Consider the following 22,233-nt stretch of genomic DNA (forward strand, 5'->3'; position numbering starts at 1 on the left):
AATTATTTCATTTATTCAATTACTTAATCAATTAGTCATGAAGTACAAGTCAGTTTATTTTGTTAATTATAGTACCATTAGTGAAGTATTTCCAATTCAAAATCATTTGTATATTTAGACCTACAAGTTGTTATAGCTGTGTAAATGTGAAAGTAATTTGTAGGTTAAGGATGAAATGAACTAATCTTTTATCATTACATAGACTAGATTTCAAATTATTTTCAACAATTCATTTACAAAACCCACCTAAGGAAAGAAAAATTTACAATATCAAAGATACAAAGCTATAATTAAATACTAATTTGTTATCAATTAATCTGATTTGTTGTAGAAACTGTAAGCTGAATTCCCATGTAGTTAACCATGAAAAGGGACACAGTAAACATATCATCTTGATTTATTACAAAAAGTATATCTGAATTCCTAATAGCTATCATATATCCTGACTTGTCATAAATACAAAGCATGCTTTCATATAGTTACTTATTTAAAATGAGACTAAATCTGTTTATTGCGAGTCTCAAAAATAACAGCTGAAAACATTTTGATGAATAGAATAAGAAAGTTAAAAAACGTGCAACATTTCAAAAGCTACAGAAGGGTAATTAGAGACTGTAAACTGAAGGAAAAGTGTGACAAAGAATTTTAAAAAGATGGGAAAAAACAATCCAAGAAATTAAAAAGGTGTAGAAAGATTATAATTCAGAAACTTGAATGAGTGTAAAAGAATTGGGTAGCTGGAAAAGGTGGAAGAGAATTTTCTTCTTGGAAACCAAACTGAACAATAAATTACTTTTAAATGTTAATATTTCAACCAAGAAGTTACTATTAAATGCAATAATAAAAAAATGTTGAAGATGGAAACTTGTAAACAATATTTCATACCAGATGTTAATGAAGAACAAATTGCATTTTGACCCAAAATTCTCGATTCAATGATTGACACTTTACAAATTTACAATTATCAATAGTCTCATTTTGGTTATTCCCAAGACAATGTATTTGTGTTTAATTAACTAATTTCACCATCTTCCTAAGATAGTTTTTGTGTTCTTGTAGAACACAATCAGTTTTACATGTTTGCCACAAAAGTTAATAGAAACAAAGTAGAACAAGAGAGATTTAATTTCCTAAATGTACAGAAAATAAAATGATAGTATAGAATATTCATAACTGTGTCTTTGTGAATCAATTACTTTTTGTCTGCCTCTTTCTTTTTGCCTTTTTCATCTTTTTTCCCTTCTTCTGCTTTTTTCTTCTCATCTTCTTTCTTCTTGTCTTTACTATCATCTTTCTTAGTTCCCTCTTTTTTTTCTGCATCTCTGTTAGTAAGCTTATTGTTGATTAAATTATGCAAAGCAATGACAGAGCGCACCATGGAAGCAAGATACACAACCAGCATCTGATCATTGGTCTTGATGTAAAGGGATTTAATGAAGTTGGGACTAGACACATCAGGCAGAAGATTGAATATGTCCTGTAACTGGTAGATGATGGTGTGGTTGACTGGAAGTTTTCCTGAAACCACCTATATTTCATAAATGATTTCTGTTTAGTTGTATATGCTTCAGACAAGAAAAATTTTAATTTTATTCACCTTTTAAAACAATATACACACTAATAAAAGAAAACGAGAAAAACTATAAATTTAAAAATATACTGAAAATTGTCATACTAACCTCCAAACAAATATCATATTTACTATGTACATTCATACACAGGCAGACTAAAACATACAAATTCCATTAACAAGTTCATGCAAAGGTAGATTAAAATGTACGAGTTCTGTGAACAGGTTCATGCAAGTTCTGTTAACAGGTTGATATAAAAGCTGATTAAATGATCATTAAAAAAAATCAATGTTTAATAAAAAAATTTAGTTTTTGAGAAGACAGATAGATAGAACACTTTCATTCTGTTACACAGTGTTTGATAATATTCTTTTTAGTATTTCAGAAGTGACAAAAGTTAGTTAATCATGCAAACAAGAAAACTGTATTATGAAGATTGTTTTTGTGATCTCCAATGATTATTTGATTTGCATCTACCAGAGGTTGACCCCAATATAATTGTGTCAATTTGGTTTTAATAACTGCATACATAAAGAACTTGGCTACAAATGCAGTATGCATTGTACTTAAAACAGGCATGCACTTGGAGTTAATATACAAGTTCCATTGGAAAGCATAAGTGTATTCAAAGTGTTTCCAGTATATTGATAACAAAATAATTGAAGTTATAGCAAAGAAAACATGCTTAAGCAACATTATTTGCCATATTTTTAAGGTACAAAATGGAAAAACACACCCTTTCTGGTTAATTGTTTCAAATAACTTTGCTTTTAATAAAACCTTAAAGAAGTAAAGAGAAGTTTAAAAAAATATAAAACATATTGATGTTAGAATTGTGGGCACATTAAGTTTATTATTATTCTTATCACATAGGGTTAGCTGAGTGAAAAGATGTTATTGCATTAATAATGATTACAGAAGTTTCAATTTAAGATAGGGAAGCCAAACATAAAGGTATACCATTAGGTTGAGAAGATTTTCATTAGTTGCTACTTTCACATTCTAAGATTTTTCTAGAAATAATCTCTAGGTTATTGGATTTACTTATAACTTACAAAACAGGCTTTGTAGAATTTTATAATGAGAGTGGGCATCTTCTACTTCATATGTTAGGCTTTGGGAGAGTTCAACAATCATGTAGTTGACAATAAACCTGTAACATCTTTTTTTGTTTTGAGGTATTGTAACACATTAAGAATATAAATTTTGTTGCAAAAGTGCCTCATACTGTAAATTTTGGGGGCAAAGGCAGTACACAGAACATTCTGTAAAGCACCAATTATAAAAGGGCTAGATTAGGGTTGTTACAATACATTTCACCCGTGTATTGATACTTTTTCTAGATAGACAAAATATTTGATAATTCCTACAACCTACCAGCACTAATAATAAATGTACACACAAGCAGCTTAAAACAACAGATTCACAAACAAGCAAGATTATATTCTATCTTATTAACAGATAAACGTACTCAAATATAGATTAAAACCTATCAATGATATTAATAAATTTATACAAAAGCAGCTTAAAGCCTACTAATTCTACCAACACATCCATGTGCAAGTAAGATTTATATTTGCTGTTTTGATAATGCACACAAAGCTCAGATTAATACCTGTCAATCCCATCAACAGGTCCACATTCAACATCATCGATACCTGTCAATCACCTCAGCACCTACCAATCCTGTCAGCAGCTTTGTATACAATTAACTTAACTCTAAAACTCTTGTTGCCGTATAATTTGTTTTATTGAGTTGAAAACTTTAAAAAAATATTACCAGAAGAAACAGTTTGAAACTTGAGCTGAACTTTCTACACATTATGTAGCTTCTGGAGATATTTATATGTATGTGATGTTCATATGAATTTACAGCTTGGAATGCTCTTTGCTGAAATTTTAGTTGATGATTTTGATTCTTCCTAGACTTGTAATACTTTTCAATAAAGATTTTGGTTTATAAAACTAAATACCAATCCTAACAACAAACCCACACAGAAGCAGCTTTTATTTTATTGACAGGTTCATAAACATATACAGGTTATATCTTTATGTTATAAGCAGATCATACACAAGTGCAGGCTCATCATATAAAAAAATGGATGAAAGTAAAGAATTATTTAATAATACATAAGCTACACTATATCTGTTGTATTCAGTATAAACAAGGCCTTTTGCATTATATAAGGAACCATTAGTTTAGCTTTTCACAAATGTTATACTATACATGTATAAAATCATATCTTAGAGATGTTATTGACAACTACAGGAATAGTGTATATCTTATTATTCACAGATTTATATACAAATATAATCATCCATACAAGAAAACTTACAAATGAACTAGGCTTAAGAAGAGTGAACTAATTTTTACCAAAGAAATAAAATATAGGATGTTCCAAATGGTTTGATTAAGATGATAATGTGATTAAATGTAAAAATCATGGTGGGAACATACAAATCACCACCTACTGGTCTAATTTAAACATTGCAGAATACCATTCATTACCTCTTCTAAATATTTTTTGATTTGGTTGATTTGTGAATTCAGTCCTTTCAGTCCCATCAACTGATTGGTAATTCTCTGTGACATGGTACCAAGAGTGGTATCTTTGATGTCCCTAGAAGACAAGATCAACATTTATGTAAATTAATGAAATATTATAAAATAAACTACTAGGATTAAGATATTTTGTTTATAATTATTCTACTAATCATATTCTCTAAATCTGATGAACAGCCACATATTTTAGAAAATGTGTTTCCTATTGGTATTTCTATTAAACTAATAACCAAAACAGACCAATTTGTATTTTCACCAAAATGAAAAGAGTGATTTGGTTCAACAGAAAGTAGCTACTATGTATACACACACACACACACACACACACACACACACACACACACACAGTACAGTGAATGAAGTTTGTCAAATTGTTGAAACTATAAATAGACACTTTGGTGAGTTATATTACTCTGAAACATCAGGTTCCCATTGGAATACAGAAGCATAACTCACTACATGCAAATAAAATGGAATACTGGAATATAGAAGTCAAGGTTACCAACAAAAGCAGGATGAAGTCTTAAAGAGCCACAGCACTAGTAATAGTGCTGATTTCTATTGAACAAAATGTTGATATATCACCTTTAAGTGGCACAGCACAAGTAACAGCACTGATTTATATTTAACAGAATATTGATATTTAATATATTTTTGAGTGCTTCTTTCATAGATTTATTAAAAATCTTTATTCCTTTCAATATCAATATATATCTTCCAATTAAACACTTTCTTGTTTAGTAACACAAGACAGGAATAGTTCATTGTGCCATTTTACTATTAATGCAAAATTACTGGAATTGTATTGATTTAATTGTTATAATTTTTTCCGATATTATAGTTCTTTCTCCAGATGAAAATTCACTGGTTTCCCCTGTTTAGGCAATACATTAGTTATTGTTCTACTTATATGAAAGTATTAACTGTAGTATGTGAAGATTAAGTGAATAGAATTAAAAATCTAGCTGTTCATTGAAAAGTCAAGTACTACATTTTAGCATTTCTAGGAATTTTTTACCTATCACAGGTGTACATCATAGTTTCAAAGTAATGAGACAACAGAACAGGGTATTGTATGTTTTTCTGCTAAGATTCCATAACAGAGAGTAAGCCTGTCTTTGAAATAATCACAAACTAACTTTTCTTTATAATACCTGCCTCCAACTGTAGGTATGTCGGTTGGAATTAACTACCCTAATTTTTGAAATACAGTTTTAACTTTACTGATATTTATCTGCTTTTCAAAAATCAGTTGAAGGCTTTCATTAATCATTTGAATTCATTTTTAGTTTCTCCAGGACAGATTCTAAATGTTGCTTGTCTAAAACTGCTGATGGTCACGACATTAGGTGCTCACCAAGCTGAAAGTTAGACTGATGATCATGTTGAAGTACTTTTTAACCTTTGTAGCAAGTTATTAGTTATACAAGATTAATTCAGATGACTGAGCAAAATGGAAATATTGTTCTATGAAGAAAATCTGAACAAAGACATACAGAGAACTGTACTAAGAATATACCATTAAGTAATATGTACTTGTGCACAGATGCAAATTATTCCAATACAGCAAATAGTAAACTGCTAAAGAATGATTTACAAGCTTAATGAAAATATTCTGCATGTTTCAACAGAACACTGGTTTGCTACATAAAATAATTTTCTTTACACTTATAAAATGTTTATCAATTTACTATTATTCAATTATGTTCCACATACTACAATATTATCTTCATAAATTTAATCAAAGGCTAAGTAAAAAAAGGTCTGTCAAATAGAACAGCAGAATACCACTATTTAGCAAGTGATGGTTTAAGTACACTTTATCAGATGACAGTATTGATAGTATGAATGACACATCTAACACTTGGTTCATGGAGAGTTCAAGACCATTTGACAATGCACCTTTACTACTGGTAGACTTTTGGGAGGACCATTAACTCCCAACTTTTTCCAAGGAGCAATACACATACAGCTGGACCTTTTAACAATTTATATGCTCAAGAAATCAAATACCAAAGAAGGAAATATTCAATGTTCTTCAAAACCCTATTAAAATGAATACAATAGTGCATTTAGAGCAGTAAAGGATTCTTAAACACCACCACAAGACAACCCCACAGCAACATCCTCAAGGTCTCTGAAGCACTATCACAAGAGAATCCCACAGCAACATCCTCAAGGACTCCAAAACACCACTACAGGACAACCCCATTGCAACAAAAAAGGCTTTGAAAGACCACCACAAGACAACCCCATAGTAACACCCCTCCACTGTAAAGTGAAAATGTTAACAGAATTTAGATAAAAAAAAACAAATACAACTGTATGTTTCACAAATATTTAACTTATTTAAAACCATGATTTCACTAGTAATGGCAACATTAGTATAGTACCATAGTCATTGATAATGTACAACTGTTTTTGTTTCTTTCCCTCAATTCAGTAAATATGGATTTTCCAAGTGCAAATGGTTTTAAGTATCAAGGTTTTACTTGCTGGTTATTGATTAAGCAGGTATAACCTTATTTCACTACAACTGATAAGCCAGCTCAATACTTTGTCTCATCTAATGTACATTTTTATAACAAATTGAATAACTTACATTTATAATCAAGTAAAAAAAAACTAAATGATGAAAAATAAATTTTAGAACCAAAATTCATAAACAAAGATCCCAGAATTTCCTGCCTATTTATTCTGAAAAGAAATTACACAGTAGTAGTTATTATAAACCCTTAATAAAAGGCATATTTTTATTTTCTACCTAAATTACACCAGATTACCCTGTTTATAAAAACTTAAATAATTTGTTTTGCAACTAATATGTTTTACTCTTGACTTTACTGTAGGGGTGACGTTAAGGAGCTGTTAGCAATGCAGCCATACTTAGTCCTGAACTTGTAGAAACCTTGCAACTGAACAAAGAGTTTATTAATTTCACTGTTCCTGTTTTGTCCTCTGATGATTAGAGGTACTACTGTTACAGCATAAATAATTAGCATCATTATTAAACTAGCTAAAGTTAAGATAGTATTAATGTGTGTCTATTCAAAGAGAAGCCAGGTTTATTTTAAGACCAGTTGATTCATCATAGAGACCAACTTTCACCTATAAACATTACACCATTATTTAAACTAAGTGACTTCAACTGTGAAAAACAAATCATAATTTCACAGATACATCTTCACACATGAAAGACAAAATTGAAAATGAGTTGGCAAATTACTCTGTAATAAACGTTTTGGACAGTGTTGCTTTAAAAACTGCAGTGTAATCATTATACTAGAAAGAGAAGAAAGAAGCCAGTCACAACCTTGGACAATGTTATTCCTTTCTTTGACACTCAAAATGAAAAACAAAATCAGTTTATTCCAGTGTTCTGTATTCCTCAACATGTATGATGTATAATCACATATTTTTTGCTTTAGTGGACATATATATAGGTTTAAAAGTTACTTTTTAACTGTTAAGTTGTAAGAGTTTAAAATGTTTACCCAGTCTAACTTTCTTACAAAGTGCCATTATGTATGAAAAAATGTCAATAGAACCCATTGTGTTATTTTTCAGTTAGAACAATTAGGTTTTGTGACCATGTCACCAGAGTTTTGTTGCTGAACTTTTAACTTTCATCAGGTTTTATGTTACAACCCTAAGAGATATATAAATGTTAAAGTATTAAACATAATGAAATATTTTAATTCTATATCCTTTTTATTTACATATTTCATCAGATTTACACAAGGGTCTAACAGGTTTGTTAGACATGACAACAAAGTCACACACTGTTTTTGCTGATTTCAACCCTTCATTCTTGAATAGGGTTGCTGCTGTTCCACTGTTATTAATCTTATCTTTATAACTTTTCATCTAAATTCAAACCAGCTTAAATTATTCATATTCCTGAAACAGTGAAATATTATACTTTTAATGCTTGATAATATACCTTTTGTATACTTTTATTTGTTATGCATTCCACTGCAGTGAAGTAGGTTAGTCAAATTTGAATTAAAGAATATTAACTGACATATTATTTCCTTATCATGGTTTTACAAAGTTGTTTTAAAAAGTAATAGAGAAAAAACATATTTAGTTGCTATGAAACTGACATATCTTTTTCTTTTAAATACTGAATTAATGTTTGCTGCTATTGTATTTATTTTCATTGTTTTCTCTTTCATACAAGTTAATAGTTTGTCCACTATGATCAATTGTAAAATTATGCAAGTTGCATTTATCCTCACAAATGTGACTTTTTTAAAAATTCTTTCGATGTATAGTTGAATAAAATATCTACAGCTACATATTTCTTTTAACATAATTTACTTGTATTTTTTAAATAGTTAATATTTTGAGGAAAAAGACTCCAAAACAAACATAATTCCAAATGACATTAAGTAAATACACAATAAGTTACAAAAGTTTTTAACAGCTTAAGGTCTTAATTTCAAGTGTATAAAATGATTCATTTGTGAATATTTTGTAAACTTCACCTTAACAAATGCTCAACTCCAACTTCCTCAGCTTCTTCTGCTCCTATCTCACTTGGAACATGTTCAAATGTTTTGGTTGTGGGTGTCCCATCCTGCATTAAATTAGAACTTAATCAAACTGTTCCTTAAAATTTAATATTATTTTAACTTGACTTAATAATTAAAGTAAATACACATTATTGTATCATACGATCAACTTTAATCCATAGGTATTAGTCATTTCATATTTTCAATCTGGGTCTTTCCTCTCAACATTGTAAATCATGTGGTATCCTTTACATCTATAAAAATAACACTTTGACTTTCTTTCATTACAAATAAACTGTTTTCACAAAAACCATGTTTTTAGGAACCCCTTTTTTGTCAAGACTATTTCCTGAATATCACAAATCATCCATTCTACTCATTGATAAAGTAATTTTTTTTTATATTCTTCTTGAATATAATTCATAGAGAACTTATGCTATCAGTAATACATTTTCACTCTTTCTGCTGTCCTTCTGATGTATTTTATAAAACTTGGTCCTTGTATGAGTATTTACACCATTAATCATGTAAATTACTGTTAATTTAAAACAATTGTAATATTACAGGAAGTATTATCAATAATGTTACTCAGTGTTAACTAATACTTTGTGGTATTCTTTGGTCAATGTAGAAGTTAAAGAAAAAATAATTATAGCAATAGCTAACTTGCACAGTTAAGAAACCCCAAAAATATCTTCTACCATGTCAAAGCAGACAGTCTTCCTAACCCTAAGTAATGACTTCCATTTTCAGAAATAACTTTCGCCCACTGAATTAAGTCAGACAATAGCTGGCTCTTGTAAGTGTCAGACATACATGTAAGTATTTGTACTATTCTGTAAGTTGGATGTTTAAACATGCTCTTCTGGAGAGAAAAACTCTTCTATGTAGAATCCTGAATACTTGCATAAATTGACAAAATGACAAATAATAATTAGAAAACTGCAGGTAATTTAGGTATCAAGCACTTTTCAAAGTTGTACAGACCATGCAGAGTAAGACCTATTCTTGAAATATCTGATTCAAGGACAATGTAATATATTTTGTGAGAGGTTAAAATAATTAAAAATTCAAATTATGTTCCACACTTTTGCCTAGAAGACTTCATTGTCCAGCAGGATTCAGGCCTTGGCCACTCATTATACAGAATACTATGCATAGCTTCTGCAAAGAATGCTAGTCAGTATTGCTAACTTGTGTGGAACAGACTTCTAAAACAAATCACAATGTCATTCCACAGCTTCTTGATTGTGAATGATTAAAATTGGATATTTTGCTGAGCTAGTAATTATCTATCTATCTGCTTGTGATTCTGCTGGTAATCTTCAAGACAACTTGTGTTGGTGTAATAATTATAAAGTTCATAACAGGGTCATTCTGTAGGTTATTTCAACCATAATACTGATGACTCATAAGCACAATTTGTTACTTTCAGTTTTGTACCATAACCAACTTTTCTGAACTATGCATTCAAAAATAGGGGTTGACAGTTGATATCAGATTGAAAGTTACTATTTTCCAACATTAGAAATGTATTTCTGATAATTACTCACCCCTACTCACACCTAGCTTTCCTAATTAAGTGTTGTTTTATATGAATTTCTTTGCTTGCCCCTAGTCTTGAGACTCCCACACAATATTCATAAGTTACAGCATGAAAATGAGCATGTGACAGCCATCTGCTAACAGAAGCACGACACTCTTTTCTATCACAGCTGTCTCCTTCTATAGTGATTATTCAATCACTGTCAGATAAGACAAAAAAGTACAATTCACTGGAAGTTGGGAGGAATAGTGCAAAATGTGAGTGGAGGTATTAGTTGATATTGCATATTGTGTTGAAAAATGTTAACTTCTGACATGATATGTAATCTCTTCTCATATGTAGCTAGAATCTCATGCTAAAGTGGTGAAAAGAGTGAAGCATAATTTTACCGAGATGATCCTTCTACAGGAAGTGCTTGAAGAGAATCCATGGAATGTAACCCCTTATACCTTGGAACAGTATAGAGGTACACTCATGTGAGACCACATTTAGTCTTTATCAGGGTACAATAGAAAGGAAGTGTCACAAGGATGAGCAGAAGATACAAGTACATTCCAAAATCAGCCTTAGGCTTTTTGAAATACAACATATATAATGTGGCTAGGGTGCATCAGACAGCACATGGTAGGTCAACTTCAGTTCATCACTGGAAACATGGCTTTTAGGCTGTATTAGAAGGAGCATCCCATCCATATCACCTTCAGTAAGGCAGAACAAGAAAGTAATATTTGCCCTAAAACTGAGTGAGGACTTATGTTGGCTGGTCCTGTACCAATCCAACTCCACACAGCCTGACCTCAGGGCACTGATAGGATTAAGGAAAGCTAGCCAGTAGGATGAATTGTACTACACAGACAAAACACCACTATCCTACTCTTTACTGAATGAAAATGGTCATATCAAAGAGGCATCCTTCATGGTGCCACCCAAATGGCTAGGAACTGGTGAGTGGCAAGGACTCCCATGCTTTACATAAAAAAATAAGGGGGTGATGAAAGTATGGGCAAGTCTGGAGAAGCTTATCACTGTAAGACAATGCAATGGGTGACCACAAACATACTACTTTTAAAAGGAGGTCAACATTTGGTTTTAAATTAGGCACAGAGTAAATACAGAAATCTCCTAGTTGCTTTTCTCACACTAGTTTATGAGTTGGTTAAGTCTGGATTGGGCCTTGTTCAGGAAAACTAGTGCTGAGAAGATACACTGAACAGTCTTATGGAACAACCCATCTCATGGGTGAAAAGTATATTGGGCCACGAAGCTCTATACTGTGTGGATTTCAGTTAAGTATACCCTTAACAGGCAACTCTTGCTACTGAGTGGAATCCTGTAAAGGACTACAAGGATCTGTGAAAAGAGGGCAAGATAAAAAAAAAAATACCCAGTCAGATATGTTATAAAGTGAAGAATTTTGACTGAAGGCATTCCACAGCCCAACAAGGAAGAAACAGCCAAATGTTGGACACAGTGTGTGAAAAAGATCTAAGGAGTTGTCCACATGCCAGTCCAAACAGTTTTTTACAATGGACAATGGAAGACAACAGCCAATGAGTGAATTAGGTGAAGAAACTGATGGGAGGAACCAGGAAGCAAAAACATATATTTCCATGCAATGAAGAATACATTGAACAGATAAGCTGTAAGACCCATCCAGTAGGAGTAACAGAAGGAATATCTTAGTTGGATGAAAGATTCCACAGAAGAAAGAGATAGGACTGAGAGTCACAGGACAGGAAAAAGTGTGAACCATATCACAGCAGACTTCATGAATAGGACCAGAGGAAATGATTTGGATTTGAATGAAAAATGGAAGGAAAAAACCCAATATAAGTGAAAAAATGGAAAGTAATCAATAGAGTGCCAAATGACCAGCAATAGTCAAGATATCTAAGTCTTGGTGGAAAAGACATGGGGAAAAAAAGCCAAGACCAATGGCAACAAATACACCACTTCTGTTGATAAATTTCTTAGGAAGACAGGAAGAAGACTACATGTGAAGTCTTCATCATTCTGCATGAGATTGGACAAATCATACATATGAAGCCATAGTGATGACAGAGATGGAGAGAGAGAGAATGAAGAGGCTGAAGAAGAAAGGATTGGGAGGGTGGAAAAAGAAGATGTCAGAACATTCAGCAGAGGAAACAACAACTGAGCTGGCCAATAAGGTACTACAAGAAAGACCCAACAATGAGTGTTCCAAACAAGGGAGAGCCCTGAGGAAGGAGATTAATTTGATTAAACAAATAGAAAGAAATCAGACTATTCCTGACTGAATGCATCCACTGCCAGTGGTAATGGATGCAGAACAGGAGACCCAACAGGGTAAATACAGGCATCTTCATAAGTGGCAAAAGTTATAATTTTCACACACTGAAAATGTACTTTTGATAGGTACCTCTCACTCTCATAAAAAGCTATTCTTATTCAGTGCTGCTCTCTATAGGAAACATTATTTACACATACCACAAGCTTTGAGCTCACATGTTTTCCAATATCAACATGATTCAACTGTGTTTCACATGCAAGATATCATGCAGCAACCCTCCACCAACAGAAGTGTGACACAACCTTTTGATGCTTATGACTCCCACTATTTGAGCCAACTAAACTGTCACTTTGAGTTTTGGCAGAAAATGGAAGCAATGGTTTTCAGTAGGGAGGAAGTTTGAATGGAGGTAACTACCAATAGGATATACATTTTCAGTATAGAAAAATTATAATGCTAGATATGGTAATTTACCTCCATTCACATAAATAGCTATAATCCCACACTGAATAGATGGTGGGACTGGTGCAAGGGAAGGAAAGAAGTATCCTTCAATAGTATCTGAAGGACACTCTGAAAAGAACAATTTTTGTTGTAGAGGATCGTACATGGGAGACCACACCACTTTTGTAGTAGGGACACTCTTTGTCCAGTGTGGAAAGAGGCATCACAAACATGGGTGGAGTTTGAAGAAGCAAATTGAAAAGGGACAAAACAATGGTTGAATATGGATTTCCACATAATATTGGAATATCAGTCCCATAGATTACATTAGTGTGAATGAAAGTAAAAGGATGTGCCTTTAGGTGTAGAGTTGCTAGGGCATGAATAACCATACACAGTAAGTCAAAGGCATCCAAACCCAGCTGCCAGAAATTGACACTGATATGGGGATAAGAAAGAAAATTGTACCATTAGCAAGTCAACTACAATCCACAACCCAGCAACCAGGAACCAACATCAGTGTGGGGGTAGAAAAGAGGGTCATACAACCGACAAGTCAACTAAAAAAAAAAAAAAAAATCCAGCCATGGGTAACGAACAAAAAAATGAGGATCATACAGACTTCACCTCAAGTTCAGCAGACCAGAGTGAATCTTGTACCCCCCAGTCTATGAATGGGACACTTGATAGCAATGCAATAAATTGTTTGACCAAACTGGGAACCTGATATTTGGATGATGGATATCTCACTCAAAACCAATCTAACTAGAGCTGGACCCAGTGCAATAACATCCTTGGTATAAGAAAATTACTGAGGAATAGTGTGAAAGAAAGAAATGTATTAATCTGCAAGTTCTATAACCATGACCCACAACACTGGTAGAAGAAATGAGTATAGTTGTGTGAGTAAACACAAATACCCATAATGCATGCATGATGACTTATGCTGATTGGTTCAGCTTTGAATCCAAAATTCAAATACTGGGAACCAACATCCACAAGAGGGATCCCGATCAAAGAGGTAAACTCCAATTTTGACTGTTTACTTTAAAGCCACAATATCCCATTGTATAAACCCTTATACAGATAGAACATCAGGTTAGATGACATCTCATCATCTACACCAGCAAAACATCACTGACCTACTCTCAACTGAATGATTCTATAATTATTTGTATTGTATATCCTTATCAAACACAAAAAGATGCCTACATGATCCACCACTTCAGCAGCTTGGAAATGGAAAGTGGTAAGAACTCCCACACTCCACCAGAAGAACAAAAAGTGGGGGAAGAGAGAAGATGCTGTGGAGAGCCTAGAGGAACATCAATTCTGAAGACAGTGCAACAGGAGACTATGAAAACCCTATTTTGAAAAAAATCTAAGGAATGGCTGGGATGTGCAGCTATCCCCATGAAGTCCATGGGTTAGTACATTCCAAAATGGACATATGAATGAAGCAAATATATTGAGAGGAAAACCTAGAAGCAATCTTGTGGTACACTCCATCTCAACAGTGTGCATTTAGTGGCCATAAAAATTATAATTGTTAGGCCATAATGGCCTTACAGTGTGGATTTGACTAGTTTAAGTATATTATATATCACAAAGAAAACCTAAAGAGTGATCTTGTGGAACATCAGATCTCAACAGTGGACACAAAAATTAAAATTCTTAAGTCATCATGGCCTTACACTAAAGTTTTAACTAGTTTAAATGTACCTGGATATGCAACACTCACTACAGAGTGAGATTCACAATGAAAAAAGCACACGTCCCTGTAAAATAAGATATATATAGAAAAAGTAATCATACTCACTCACAATCTCACCAAAGAGCAAAGGATGGTAACAAGTAGAAGACAATACCTTAACAAGGAAGAAACAGCTACCTGACCCAGATATTTTGACATATATGTATGATGTGTAATCAGAGGTAAAAGGAAAAGTGTCTAATCAGAGTGAAGGCACCAGGAATTTACTATGTTGAAAAAGGAGGCAGAAAAGAAAGCATCAATTTAATCAAAAGCCAAATCCAAAGGGTATGGGAGGAAAAAAAAAGTTACAAATAGAGAAGTGGGAACAAGGAATGAAACAGCAGGAAAAGGAATTAAGGGAAAGAAGCCTTGAAGGCAATAAAACACCCAGAATAGAAAAAGGGCCATTAGATCTAACTGGAATTAAAGGTGGGAGATAGATGGAAACAAATATAAAGAAAAGGAAGAATATGCTCCATGAGTAGTCAAAGTTGATTGTAGGAAAATTGATCCAGAACAAAAGTAACATATAGAGCTGAAGCAGGTGAGAGAACCAAATCTGTATCAGCCAGGAAAGAGCAGTCAAAAAGTCATGACACAGATTGGAAAGGATGAACGAAATCATCCATGAAAGATATGTGGGATGATAATCCAAAAAGGTATAACAGGCCCCAATTCTGTCTGAAGCCACTGACAGCAAAAGCAAGTAGACAAATAACTGAAGACAAAGATATACAGATCTGAAACAAGGCTGATGGTCAAGACATTAAACTAGTACTCAACCCTATGGCAAATGAACTTAGACAAAACCACTAGACATAAAAATAAAATAAAAAATAAGAAATAAAAATGGGCCTGGAGAAAAGGCCCATTATAATGTGATAAAAGACAATAGAGGAAAAAGGGAAAGAGTCTAGAAGTGACTGAGGTGGTACAGATTAATTACAGAACTCAGATCTGCACTGAGAATAAACAACTAATAAAGGAACTCTTAGAGGTAGGACAGGTAAATAATGGGAAGGTTCTAGACATGGAACATAAAAAGATGAATGAAGGGGTTCAGAATGAGACAAATGAGCAACCAGCAAAGAAAAATTGAATGGAATATCACAGACACCTTATGAGATGATACAATCATAGTAGTACCCCTCTATAGAGAGAGGGAGAAAAAAAAAGAAAAAGAAGAGAACCAATGAAAAAAAAAAACCTGGCCATAAGTCTCAAGTAGAAATGGATGGTAAATGAACTGACCTTGGTATAAGACAGTGCCCCACCCCAGAAGATTTCAAAGCAAAGAAACCAAGTGTGTAGAGAAAGAGTCAAAGATGGCAACTGTCTCAACACAGAGGTTATTAGGAGGATGGTATTCCACAAAAATACCCAAGAGATAGATGGAATGCCTAAGAAAAATGTATGGAGGTCATTACCAGTAGGAAATTTATCTAATTAGAAAGGGATAGGATTAATAGAGTTTGCCTGCAATACACACAACAGAGATTTGAAGTGAAGTGTTATGGATTTACTGTTATGCATTTATTTTAATACCTACATTTGTTTCAATTTGATGCACATGATGTATATTGTTGGATTGTATTGCACAAGTCCTGCCTGTTTTTTTTAATTTGTAGATTTTCGACAGCAAGAACCAACAATATATGGTTTATGAAAACACTAGCATCTCTTCAAACATGGTAGAACATCTGAGAATCTTGCCTTAAAGTATATCAACCAACACACCAAAAGACAGACCAGAATATTTTTTGGTCATTATAGTCAGTACACTATAAGCCTTGGAAGCTATACTTGTGACAAAAGCTTACTGATCGGAAAACTACACCAATTTGATGAACATTTATAGATTTTGAACACTACAAATTTCAATGACTTAACTTTGGAAGTTAATATTTCCACAGCAACATTAAATATTTTCATTTTGTAAGTATTGTGAGGCCAACCATGAAAAGACAGCTAGATAGCTTAAGTGAGGTGTAACAATATCAAGTCAGAATTAATTTGCACACTAAGGACCTGGACCATCAATACAATATTCAGTGTTAGATCAAACAGAAGACTGAGTATAGCCTGTCAGTTTGTAAAACTTGTATATAAACCGATATCTGTAGTAATTATTAGTATAAATTGTATTGTTGTTTGTATACTAAAATACATTTATGTTAAGAAAGAATATTGTGTGTATCAATTTTGTTGGCAAAATCATAAATGTAACACATACTGACATTTAATTGACTTTTAAATTCAAATTTCCAGCTCTTTGAAATTATAGTACATAAGGTACTTAACATAATAAATCTGACATTTGTCCGAGATAAATTATAATATATAATAAGAAAAAAACAACAATCTGCATGACGGTAAGCAAAAGCAAAATGAACCAAACCCCATGGAGGGTAAAGTTTGCTGGAACAATCTCTCAAAAGTAAAGACAAAAAAACTCAACATCAACCAAAATGTCTGGAAAAGAAAGGACAAAACAAAAAGTGTGAAATGTGTATAAAAAGAGCTGAGGTAGGCCTAGTAGACTAGGTGAAGGAAAAGTGTCAAAAGAGATGATCTGAAAGAGTTTGGCAGTGTGAGGAGGAAGACAAGGAACAAAAGTTGGGCAGAAACCAGATTCAGGAGTATCCCAAAACAAAATGAATTGTAAGAAGTATAAAACATAATTATGAAAATGCAAAAGTCATTATACTGTAAAAATAATTAAGTTCATGTTAACAATAAAAATTTTAGTAAATGATGTTTGTTGAAGAAATTATATATTTCACCTAATTTAGGATTTATCAGTAAGATTAATGGCAGGTAGACTAAAAATAACACACGTTAAACCTAAGCTTTGTTCAAAAGAATACTACTAAACATCAACTGAAACACTTTAAAATGTACAAGAAATTGGTACAAATCTAACTAAATGTGTGTAACTGATACACAACAAGTGCAAATAATAATAATATCAAAATATTCAAAAAGCTAGAACAGTAAAATAGCTATTTGTCCAGAGTTAGTGGACCCAAATGTGTGGCCTACCAATCTCAAGGCCCAACAAAACTCATACAATGATCAATCTCCCATCACCACCTCAAATATATGTGATTAAGCTGGAAGTAAATGACAGCATTTTCAAAGTGAAAACAAGCTTCTATTAAAAACCACCCAAAAAATAGAAAAAAGTGAAGAATAATAAAGATAAGTTATCACTTCAAATGGGTTGTGAAGCAGAAAACATCTCCACTTCATATAGAATTAACAAAACAACTACCAAAAAACATGTGAAGAGAGTACAAACAAAAAAATCTTGATGATAATACTGTCAAATAAGAAGTGATAGTTTGGAAGAAATGAATAGAGGGAGTCACATGCATCAGAAAGTTGTATCATATTCCTACTGATCGAGACTGTTTTCATGCGAGATGCAGTTCAATCACATTAATATTAGGGTAAGTGGCAGCACAAAGCTTGTGACATGTGAAATCATTAAATATAGTTGGTTGGTCTGATATTTTATGACACAAAGCAGCTAGGCTATCTGCCCCAAACATCCAGTAAAAATTTAAAATTAAAGTAAAATTATTAAAATTCATAAAAGGAAATTAAGGTAAAACAAGTAAAAGTTTAATTTTTGAATCAAAAACAAAAATAGCATTAAATCCAATTTTTACATCTGGTCTACAGCTGTAAAGAAAAACTACAGTAATACAAGTTGTAAATAACTTTCTGTAGCATAGTTGGAATTATCCTGGTAATAATTACCAGGAAGACTGACAGGTAAGTTCAATAACCACCATAAGTTACCCTGGCAAGTTATAATAATTAAAATTTTGCTACAAGTTTTTAAAACTTGTATTACTTTACTTTCTGAAAATGGCCATAACATAAAATAACTCAAAACCATGACTGGAAAGGCCAACTTTGAGATATTTGACATTATGGCCATTTTCTAATTTCAAATTGAACTAGATGTACTTTGATTCTTAAAAAAGAATCACAATAAAAAAAATTTAATGTATAAATTAAAACACTTAAATAGCATTAAAAAGATTAATCGCCTTTAAGAGACAAAAAACACTTCTAAGGTGGACAGTGTAACCATCATCAATAACACTAACTTCACAGATAAACCTTGGGACAGAACATGTTTAAAATGGTGCTGTCATTCAGAGTCTTAATGATGGCATGACAGTAAAACGTGGCTTATTGTGACCTGAGTGTTACACAGAGAACACATTGGTGCATCAGTCCCAGATAAAAGAAAATGATGTTTAAAAACTGTGACCAATGCATAGTCTAGTTACAACTTCCTCTTTCTGATCCTTATGGAAGAAAGACAGTCAAAGTCCAAAACAACCTTTTATTTGGAAAAGGTTATTTTCATGTTGCTCACTCCAAGTCAACTGCCAGCTGGCATGGAGCTGGGCCTTGAATAAGGACTGTAATCCATGTATGAACAGTCATAACAATGATAGTGCCAGAGCAGACAGATTTAGATGTGGTGCCGGTGAGCTCATTCCCCCAAATACCAACGTGGCCTGGTACCCAGAAAAACTGGATAGAAGTAGATGTTACAGAGAAATGGGCCAGTCAGTTTTGAATATCGGCAAGAACAGGGTGTGAACTAACTTGAAGCAATTCCAGGGGCAGTAGAGAACTATACAGGTCAGTATAAATACTGCAATTTGAGCAGGGCAAGAGAAATGGCATACCATTCAGCAGTGAAGACAGAAGCTGTAAAGGGGATTCTGCACACAACCACCAAACCACAACAAACCATGGCAGAGCCCATAGAGTCACCTGATTTTGAACCATCCATATAAATAGGAATGGAAATATTGTTCGAAAGATGTTCAGTAAATAAAAGATAGTACTTCCAATTGGGAGTATCTGCTTTTCTCATATGATTTAAAGAAAGATCACATTCCAGGGCTGTAATAAGCCATGGTGGGGCAGGCTGACCAGTGGATAGTGCAATGTTATCCAAGGACAGACCCAATTCATCCAACTGCACCTGGATATGAAGGCCAAAAGAAGTAATGGCAGATCGTCCGTTATGAAAAGGTATGGCCCACCAAGGAAGGAAAACACAAACCCAGGTGGGATGCTTTGATAAGGAAGAGAGCTCAAGGAAAGGACTGCAGCTTCATTTTAAACTAAGTCATATGTGCAACCAGTTCAATAAATTGAGAAGAATGAGACATATGGGCACCACAATGAAGATGAGATACAAAATCTTTGGCATGAACTCAGGTATATCAGGGAAGTGAAGAGAAGTAATATCTTGAATAAGGGAAAGTAAAAAATAAGAAACAGGAGAGAGAGAAGTAATATCTTGAATAAGATCCATGTCTAGAAAGAAAAAAATAAGAAACAGGGGAGAGAGACTTTAAAACCTGTCAAAAAAAGGTAACACACTCAAGAAGTAGTTACGTGACCACTATGTGCTTCATGTGGAAAATAAAAACCACAGTTTGCATATGTAAATTGGACACAGAATATCAAGGTAGATCCCGTCAGCAATAAAAATACATATTTTCATAGGCAAGTGGCGTCTAGATTGAAAGAATGTCTTGAAAATTTATGAAAAGATTGCCTAAAATCCATGCCCTCATGAATGGGATTTATAGGGGAAAGAGAAGACTGTTTTAATTTTCTTGTATTTCCTAGAATACTTACCTCTACTGACACTTAGTTATTCCTCAAAACCTGTCAAATGATCAAGTGTCCATATGAAATACACCTTCAATTTAAAACATACTTACAATCTGCTGACACTTATAGCTAGAGTTCCACACTGAGAAAGTGAAGGGTCCAGTGAAGGCATTATCCATACATAAAGCATCTTCATAGATCAGGAGTGTATGAAGATACAAGTGGTACTTGAGAGAGGAAACTGCACAACATCCAGGAGAAGAAAGCTCTTTCCCTAGAATTTGGTTCTTTAATGAAAAGTGGAACAGTATATGAGTAATCATCGTTATAAGCCAGCCAAGCTTCAACCAGGTTCCACAATTCGGGGTTGAAATTAAGGGATCTTGGTCCCTAAAACCCATACTGGTGATTAGGGCAATTGGACCTCATCATTATCTATAGATGTACTTTTGATTGGATTCTAGCATGTAGTCATCATAAAGTGATGCATTCAAAATTACCTGAATCATAATGAAAAAGTAAACACCACTGAAATGGACAAACTTTCTACTCCACCTTAAGAAGTCTGAGAGAAATAACACCCTAGGCTTGGAATGATGGGATCATGCATGCAATCCTTAACCAAAGGGACAGAACTCATCTGATCTGGAATTATGAACATTTATTCACACTCCATTGCCCTCGAAATTATGAAGATGTGGAACACTATGTTTAACTAAAGACCCAGGATAAGACCACTCTGCATTTAGAATTAGAAGGAGATAATAGGCCTACTTCCATGAACAAAATACTACATTGATATTGATCAAAAACAAGAGCCATGCACACCCAAACCAGACAGCTTAGCCACAAATCTAAACCAGTGTCACAAGTAGGTTCTCAAGAAGACTGGTGGTGCTCTCACCAACAGCTGGGAAGAAAAACATTCACAGGAAGCCCCATCTTTTCCCTTTTCTTCAAAAGTAGAGGAAAACACTTGAACATTCCAGAGGAAAAGCTTCTGTCTACCATCTCAGTGAATGGAAACTGGGTGTGGTAAGGACTCCTTAGCTCCAGTAGTAGATTCTGTGGTGTAGTGAACACTGGGAAGTCTTGAGGAACATTGCTCTGGAAACAATGCAACAGGTGAGCCAAGTTCCCTATATTTTAAAGAACAAACTGACCCCAATTTATTAAATTCAAGGATCAGCAGGGTAGAGCAATATTCCCTTTAGCTTCACTCATAATGGTCCAGCATAATATAGTAATACTATCTAGTGAGCAATACTATCTAACCCTGGAAAATAAAGAGACAAGAGAAGGACAAAAATACTCCTTATAACCTAGTAGATGTTAAAATGACCACAGGGAGGTAGTAAAAATCTTCAGAAAAAGAAACTTCAATATTGTGTAAAGTGAGAGAAAGGTATTGGGAAAAGGGCACATACCATTCTGTATGATGCCCTCCAGTTAGTAATTCAAATGGGCAGTGAAACACATGTGATTAATCTAATTAGATGCAACTCTTAAAAGTTTCCTCATCTGTTAAAAAAGTCCAGAATAAGTAATAAATATTTGTGAACCCATCTGGTTAAGGTAACTGGGGATAAATCTCAAGAAACTGAAGAATCCCAATGAATAAAGAGTTGAGTTAGTGTAAGCCACATGATGTCTCAGGGCTCTCATAAAACATACCAAACAATTAGTGTACAACTGGTCACAAAAAAAAAAAACTGGCAAAAAAATTGGTTAGAAAAATTTATGCCCTCCTCTAGATGTCAGTTTTAGAAAGAAAGGGCATGTCAGGACTGAAGTGGAGTGATAAAGAGTCCTGGGCACATGCAGTGAAAAGAACTCTGACTTACGATGTCCATAACCCAGGAGTAACAAAAAAAAAAAAAAAAAAATCCCTTTAATGGAAAAGTGA

At 33.4% G+C, this 22,233-nt stretch overlaps 1 protein-coding gene across 1 annotated transcript in view; it reads right to left on the reverse strand.

Annotated features, from left to right (window-relative positions):
* Nucleotides 1-1,109: 1,109 nt before the first annotated feature.
* Rpn8 (regulatory particle non-ATPase 8) overlaps nt 1,110-22,233 on the reverse strand; it is a 57,807-nt gene continuing 36,683 nt past the window's right edge. Inside the window, exons 5-7 of the mRNA XM_076494806.1 lie at nt 8,625-8,716; nt 4,081-4,192; nt 1,110-1,528 (exon numbers count right to left, since the gene is read on the reverse strand). Of these exons, the coding sequence (XP_076350921.1) occupies nt 1,193-1,528; nt 4,081-4,192; nt 8,625-8,716 (540 nt within the window). The 3' untranslated portion in view covers nt 1,110-1,192. The remainder of the gene's footprint in view (nt 1,529-4,080; nt 4,193-8,624; nt 8,717-22,233) is intronic.

The sequence above is a fragment of the Tachypleus tridentatus genome, chromosome 3, assembly GCF_004210375.1.
Source record: "Tachypleus tridentatus isolate NWPU-2018 chromosome 3, ASM421037v1, whole genome shotgun sequence".
Taxonomy (NCBI): Eukaryota; Metazoa; Arthropoda; class Merostomata; order Xiphosura; family Limulidae; genus Tachypleus; species Tachypleus tridentatus.